Below are 8,263 nucleotides of genomic sequence, written 5' to 3'. Positions count from 1 at the left end.
GTCTTGTAATGTGACCCGTCACGTGACACACCTACAGTTAAAATGGCAGCTCCTAAGAAATGTGTGCTGATAACAAGCAAATCAGCATCCCTTCACAACGATATTTTGGGTGGTTACATTGATGACTACGTCGGGCTTATTGAAAAACAGTATGATATCCTTTGGTGGGACGACTTTCTAAAGAATCCAGAGCTAGGTTTGAAGGTAGAAGGTGCTTTGATCGGACCAGGTGTACGTCAAATGAGGTTACCCGAAAATTTGGACAAATTCCCCAATCTGAAAGTGGCTGCAAATTTTGGAGTGGGCACAGACCACGTCAACGTTAAGTTGTACAACTCTAGAGGAATAAAGATTAGCAATACGCCAAATGTTCTCAACAATGCCGTTGCTGATCACGCCATGGGACTGATGCTAGCAGCAGCCAGAAATACTGTTGAAGGTTAATTTTGTCCTCGTTTTTCATCAGTTGTGTTGTGACTGTTGAAGTAATTATTACCTTTAAATATATATAATGCACGACTTTTACTGTATAACCTTATACAGTCAAGTAGGTCACCTTATAAATTAAGACAGCATCAAACATAGTTCGACTTGCACATCACAATATTTCAGATATATATATTCAAACCTGTTCAACCAAATTAAGTGCCCTATACCATAGCATATGACACATTCATCGACTGCAGTTATACCTGCCTCCATGTTTGCTCCAATATTTGGTAATCACTATGTGTGTAATGGTTCATGGTAAGTGATTAGCAAACATCATTGCAAAAGTAGAGGCATCTAGGACTATATCTAATTTTGAAATGTTCAATGCATAGGTATATTCTTGTCAATCAACACAGCCAAATTGACATGAGGCAGTTGTAAGCAGACTATAAGGTTGAAGATAACATGGGAAGGTATAGGAAAAAAAAACCTAGTTCATCCATAGTTTGAAAATGGTTCAGAGTTGATTGTTCAATTTTTTATTATATGTTAGTGTACAGCATTCGTCCTGCTGTTCACAGGACATAAGATGGCAACTGACCCCAACTGTACAAAGTGGCCAAATGATACCAACCTGGGGGTGGATGTGTCAGAGAGTACATTAGGAATTGTGGGTATGGGAAAGATCGGCATGAAGGTGGCACAAAGGGCTAAGGCTTTTGACATGAAAATTCTGTATCATAACAGAACTAAGAGGTAAGCTTTTGTTTTAAGTGAAGCACAAGTCAGTATGTGGTGCTGTCTTTCCCTTCTGTGGGTAATAGATTTTCACTAAGAATATTCACATGTTACAAGAAATGGATAACTGCCATACATTTTTTTCACACTTAGCCTTAGACAGGGAATTTGTCAATTCTGCGCTCTCAATGTTTATGAGGCCTTGGTGACAGCTATCACTGCAGACCTCACAAAAGCAGGCTATTTAACTTCCCGACTGACTGTTGGGCCTGAGGAAAATTGTAGTTTAAAGCCATTTTTACACCTCAAGAAGAAGGTTGAGAAGCATTTTTATACCTTCATAGGCCACATCCTTAACTGTATGAAGAAATAAAAACCCACCGTTTCATGTATCCTTTAAGAAAGATGTGTCAAGTTACCTAGGATAACAACCCTCTAACTAAACACAACAAGATCTGGCAACATATTTCCGTGTTGCCAAGGTTACACATACTCCAAATTGACATACAGTACATATAGAAGTTAATATGGCCATTGCTTCCTCTGAAACTGGAGTCGAGTCCAGGCTATACCCTAATTCCTCAACCTCTTTGCATATGAAAAAGCAACTTTCAGTGTATTTTATGCACATTTATAATTTGTTTATGGTACCAGAACAACATTGTTTGGATTGGCCATTTTCACGGCTCCACAAAAAATATAATTAAGCAGAATATGCTTGAATAAACACATTAGAAACATGTGAAAAGGTTGAAGAATGACAGGCTTAGTGTGTCGCTCACTTAACAGACTATGTGGACATGTAATAATCCAGTATTTTATATCTTCCAGATCTGATGAAGAGGAGAAAAGTCTGTCTGCCTTGTTTTGCCCCAAACTACACAATCTGTTGGCAGAAAGTGACTTTGTTGTGATCACATGCCCCCACACTCCCGACACAGATGGCCTGTTTGGAGATGCAGAGTTTGACGCAATGAAGAAAACTGCAATTTTGGTCAATGTAGCAAGGGGTGAGAACACAACTGGTGCTTGTTCTTGAAATAATGCAAACTAATGGCCAAAATTTGATCGAGAAAAGTTGCTGATCAAGTTCTAGTTTCAGGCACTGTTGATAAAATTATGGCCATTTTTAGTGTGGGTTATTCTGAATTGACTTTTGGGCTGCTTTGTTCATTTTCAATGCAATTACTCGAACTTTGTGTTCTGTTTTGGGCTTTGACATAGCTACATGTGTTGGGACACACAAATAATATTTCAGCAATGCTTGTTAAAATATTGTTAAGTACCACATAAAACACCAGGAAAATATAATTCAATGAGATGGAAATGAGCTTATATGTTGTTGCCATGATAAATTTATTTATTTATTTGATAAATAAAGAATATTTCACTTATACGATGACGGCCAGCATTATGGTGGGTAGAAACTGGGCAGAGCCCGGGGGAAACCCACGACCATCTGCAGGTTGCTGTAGGACCTTCCCACGTACGGCCAGAGAGGAAGCCAGCATGAGCTGGACTTGAACTCTCAGTGACCTCATTGGTGAGATACGCCTGGGTCATTACGCTACGCTAGCGCGCTAACCAACTAAGCCATGTCATGATAAAAGCATCACAGCTACATGGGTGATGGGATTCTATTCCAAAACATCATCAGAGCCTTATATTTATTAGTCAGTATGGAATCCATGTTTCCAACAGACAACAGTATGCTATTTCCACATGGCATATATGAAAAAGTAATAATGCCTTTTCTTTAAATTGAATACCTGTTACGTTAGGAGTGGGTGGTGGGCGTGTCTATGTTCTAGTAGAGGCAATCACTTTAAATGTCAAGCGTATACAAGGTGCAGGGTCAAACGATGTCTTGGCCAGCGAATTTGGAAATTCCCCGCATTCACTGCCTATGCTGCCTGTGCGACCATATAAAGGGGTCGATGATTCTCGAGTGGCCATGGTTACAGATTTTCCATCAGTTGCTGGTTTACACTAGGCACATCGGTTTCCTCCACCCATTAAACTGATCACCAGTGTATATGTGGAAATTCTGGAGTATGACGTTAAGCAAGATTCAAATAAATAAATAAATTCCTATATTTCAGGTAAAATTGTCAACCAGGATGCTCTTGTCTGTGCTTTAACATCGGGTAAAATATACAAGGCTGCTTTAGATGTGACTTACCCGGAGCCTCTACCTCGTGATCACAAACTGCTCACACTGCCTAATGTCATCTTTACACCTCACGTGGCCTCTGCCACACTGCGGACTCGACTCAAGATGATCAGCTGTATGCTGGAGAATATCACAGCTGGCATTGCTGGTCTCCCACTACCAAATGAAGTCCATGCCAAAGAATAACCTCTCAGCTGTGCTGATTTTGTGGATGTGGCCACATTATAAAACAAACCTAAAAAAGTAGCACCCCTTTGGAGAAAGTGGTGAGACCCATATTGTCCATGGGATGTAATAAACTTGGTTTTCAGGTACAGACTTTATTTGCCCTGCTTTTTTTCCAGAATGTATGTTCTGTCCACTCAGTCTGAGCTCTTACGCTTCGAAAAGATGATAAAATATATTCCATAAGACTTTGCTCTAATTCCAGAAGCTGCAATTCAGGTCAGCCTCAGTATTACCATTATGTAACAGAGCAACATAGGTCTTAACCACTTCTCCAAAGGGGTGTTTTTTTTCAGGCTTGTTGAAAATACATTGTGTTGTGCATAACAGGTGATAACTGGATATAACACATCCTGCGAAAGATTTAATTAAATTTCATCGGGTGCAAAAGAAAAGTAAATTTGTTGAATGACTTTCACATGTCATTGATCAAATGTAAAGCTAATGCTGTAGAGTTGACCAGTGGTGTTTTTGATGGAGCAAGCATGATTAATGGTGTTTTTCATGGTGACCTACATGTAACATTCAGTTTTCCACGGGATGAAAACCACAATTTACTTAATACATACTTTTATTATTGACTTTCTTATTATATTACCATACCAGCATCTACATGTATATTGAATATAACCAGTGATGCAATGTAAAGACAGTTATAACCAAAGAGGTACTCCAACAGGAAATACTCAGAGAGAAGTTGTGCTTTCAAGGCAGTTGATTCTTTGTACTTTTTTAAGTAATTTCTTTTTCTGAACTATAGGCAGAATATGTAACCTGCTTAAGCACCATTTTCACCAATTATTGACTAAGACCACCTCTTCAGGACATGGACACATACTGTTATTTGAGCGCTGATAATGTAAAAATCCCAACATTCCATTTGCCGTGATCCATTTTACAGGGGATATTTTGTTATTTTTGAAAACTATGGTTACATAGTTTTATGCCTCTGTTGGGGGTTTACATATTTACATATCCATAAACAGTTGTATATCCCAAAGTTTGTTAATATTATGGGAATTTTATATGAATGCATTGGTGCAATGCACAGGTTATATTAGCCAGTTATTATTTTTATCTCTTTGTTTTGAAAGTAATTAGATCAATATTTATCATTTTACACATGATTGTTTATTTTAACCAAGTTATTTCTTTATTTTACTAGTACTTTCCTACTTCTGAATAAGAGATAATATATTTCGTGCTCTGACTTACAAATCCACTAGTCTGCCAGTCACACATGACTCTTTGGATCTGGCGGCACTCACCAAACATTTTAAGTCGTTTTACAAGTTTACATATTACAGAAGTGTACCTTTTGCTACTTCACTGTAAACGTAATTCAGTGGTATTTTATCAAAGAAATCTACAGAAATTGGTGCTATTAACTCAAACTATGCCATTACCAGATCAAGCATGAGGTTTTTCCTTTTGTAAGAGGAATTTGACTGTTTTTTTAATCCACAGAAAAAAAAAAAAAAATTCAACTTGGCTTAAAATGCTAAAATGTCCGGTAAACTAGCATGCCTGCAAAATGTTGTTTCAGTAATGTTAATGACATGGTTTCACTTCTGTCAGCATAATCAGTAATCTGTTGGATACAGTAAAGTGAAGTGAAATGTGTTTGCATGGTTATTGTTGTTATGACCACTGCAATAACAGGTATTAAATGTGTAGACCAAAGAATGTCTTGCTTTTAAATTTGTATTATTTTTCTTGTATACAGTTGGCAAGTTTTTCAGTTCTAGTCTTCATATGGTTGTATACACTTGTCAACAAATTAGTAATTTTAGTACTAGTAATATTTTTTTGAGTGTATAAATACTATTAGCAGGAGAGTACCATGAAAGGCATTGATGGTGACATCTTTTTATTTTTTATTTTGTGACAATGATGTATGGGTGCTTCAAAGGACTATGAAATAATATCCAGTCAGCATGTAGAAAACTTCAAATATCATCCAGAGCTTGTTATTGTCTCTTATTGAAGTTGTTATTTTTGTTTACCAAAGAAAAAAATATATATATCAGAACTCACTTGATCTGTTTGTCATTGGCTTTCAAGCATATAATAAATACATACATATAGTAAGCTCAACAGGTCTGTGCACAAAACCTGGTTCTGGCAGTACGACATGCATTTTGCAAGATTCTAGCACATAAAGAATGGCAGGATTCCTCTCACCATAATGCTGGTTGCCGTCGTATAAGTAAAATATTTTTGAAAACGGTGTAAAATAATCAAATAAATAAACAAAAACAAAGTAAAGAGGTTTCAAAATACAGTATGAAGCACTGTTGATGTTACAAACAAGTAACCAGTATGGCATCGTGATGTCATCATTGCACGTTGCCATGGTAATGAAGCCTGCTCAGTAATCCTAAACTATCTTCAGTCCAACTGAATCCTTGAAATGCATCATTCCGTATGGTTGTTATGATTGGAGTTTGGTAGCCATTGTCTTCTTGCCACTATCCATCAGTTTTAAGGAAGTCAGCTTTTCTTAGCCTGAATGAGTGCTGCACATTTCTATGTTTATATAGCCTTCAAACATATTGATCAGAGCTTGGTCTACTGACGTGATTGAGAGACCCTATGGGAAATGATATTTTCTCAACATGGTAATTTTTCTGAGCAAATGCAGACAAAAATAGTGCAGCAACATTCTGTGTGCTGCTATTAAGTAGGGCCTAAATAATATTAGGTAGATACATGAAACAAGTCATTCAGAAACTTTGACAGTTTTTTATTTTAATATTATTTTCTGATTGTTGCAAATAAATTTACTTGAAAGAATAAATTCGGTCATTTATGTTTATCTTAAGTCAATGTTTAGTTGTTTTACATAATGTTTAGTTGTTTTACATAATGTTTAGTTGTTTTACATAATGGGGATGCAGGGCCTTATGCACAAGGCGCTGATGTTGTTGTTGACAAGTGTTAGTACCAGAACGAGAGTATCCGGCAGTAGCAAGCGAGAAGTACCCAATAGCTCAGATGAGAGAGAACTGAACTTCGGACAGAGATCCGATTTCAAAACTTAGTGAGTGAAGGATGCAGTTTTTAAATGAAATCTGCGAAATTAGTACGCCACTTGAACATCAGGTACAGGTCATCCGAACACCTGTAGTTCCCAAACAAACAGGTGGATCCGCAAGATGACTGACTCGTGGCAAACAATGGAGCTATTGTGTAACAAACTGATACGTGCAGCCACTGCTCCATAGCCAATATGTACATGAATATCGTTTAAAATCCATAAAGTACCACCAAAACTGCAAATTTCCAAACAGAAATGAGACATGAATCCAATTTATTGGAAATGATCATACACGTAAGATTTTAAAAGCAATATAAAATGGAAACAAATGTAAACAATGCTGTGGGCATTTTCTCCCCTCAAGTCCTCTCCAAGCTTTCTGTCATTGGAGACAACATCCTTTAGGATAGTTCAGGTAAATTGTAAGTTCACATGAACTAGGAAGATGTATTTGAGTGAATTTTCTATATGATCAGAATATCATTCACATCATCAATGCTGTAGCATAAAGACATCAAAAGTAGACACTGGACTGACACAAATAAATACCTTTTGGACTAACATAATGATTGGTCTTTTGGCAACATCATGACAAGCCTTTTGTCTAACAACAAGACCAACCATTGAGTTAACAACATGACCAACCCTTGAGCTAACAACATGACCAACCCTCGAGTTAACAACATGACCAACCCTTGAGCTAACAACACGACCAGCCTTTGGGCTAACAACACGACCAGCCTTTGGGCTAACAACACGATGGCCAGCCTTTGGGCTAACACGATGGCCAGCCTTTGGGCTAACACGATGGCCAGCCTTTGGACTAACACGATGGCCAGCCTTTGGACTAACACGATGGCCAGCCTTTGGGCTAACAACATGATCAGCCTTTGGGCCAACATCATGGCCAGCCTTTGAGATAACATGATCAACCTGTGGGCTAACATGACCAGCCTTTGGGCTAGCAACATGGTCAGCCTTTGGGCTAACAACATGGTCAGCCTTTGGGCTACCATGACCAGCCTTTGGGCTAGCAACATGGCCAGCCTTTGGGCTAACAACATGACCATCCTTTGGGCTAACAACATGACCAGCCTTTGGACTAACATGGCCAGCCTTTGGGCTAACAACATGATTGGATTTTGGGCTAATATGGCCTAGCTTTGGGCTAACATGGCCAGCCCTTGGGCTAACAACATGGCCAGCCTTTGGGCTAACACGATGGCCAGCCTTTGGGCTAACAACATGACCAGCCTTTGGGCCAACACCATGACCAGGCTTTGGACTAACAACATGACCATCCTTTGGGCTAACAACATGACCAGCCTTTGGACTAACATGGCCAGCCTTTGGGCTAACAACATGATTGGATTTTGGGCTAATATGGCCAAGCTTTGGGCTAACATGGCCAAGCTTTGGGCTAACATGATCAGCCTTTGGGTTAACATGGCCAGCCGTTGGGCTAACAGGGCCAGCCTTTGGGCTAACACGATGGCCAGCCCTTGGGCTAACAACATGGCCAGCCTTTGGGCTAACACGATGGCCAGTCTTTGGGCTAACAACATGACCAGCCTTTGGGCCAACACCATGACCAGCCTTTGGACTAACAACATGACCAGCTTTTGAACTAACATGGCCAAGCTTTGGCTAACATG

At 38.9% G+C, this 8,263-nt stretch overlaps 1 protein-coding gene across 1 annotated transcript; it reads left to right on the top strand.

The window, feature by feature from the left end:
• Window positions 1–42: 42 nt before the first annotated feature.
• LOC135475081 (glyoxylate/hydroxypyruvate reductase B-like) lies at window positions 43–6,286 on the top strand. Its single transcript, XM_064754823.1, has 4 exons — window positions 43–439; window positions 1,014–1,188; window positions 2,002–2,180; window positions 3,273–6,286. The coding sequence occupies exons 1-4, from the start codon at window positions 43–45 to the stop codon at window positions 3,527–3,529; spliced, it is 1,008 nt and encodes a 335-aa protein (XP_064610893.1). The 3' UTR covers window positions 3,530–6,286.
• Window positions 6,287–8,263: the final 1,977 nt, after the last annotated feature.

The sequence above is a fragment of the Liolophura sinensis genome, chromosome 9 (assembly GCF_032854445.1).
Source record: "Liolophura sinensis isolate JHLJ2023 chromosome 9, CUHK_Ljap_v2, whole genome shotgun sequence".
Taxonomy (NCBI): domain Eukaryota; kingdom Metazoa; phylum Mollusca; class Polyplacophora; order Chitonida; family Chitonidae; genus Liolophura; species Liolophura sinensis.
This window is presented reverse-complemented; position numbering and strand designations above follow the sequence as displayed.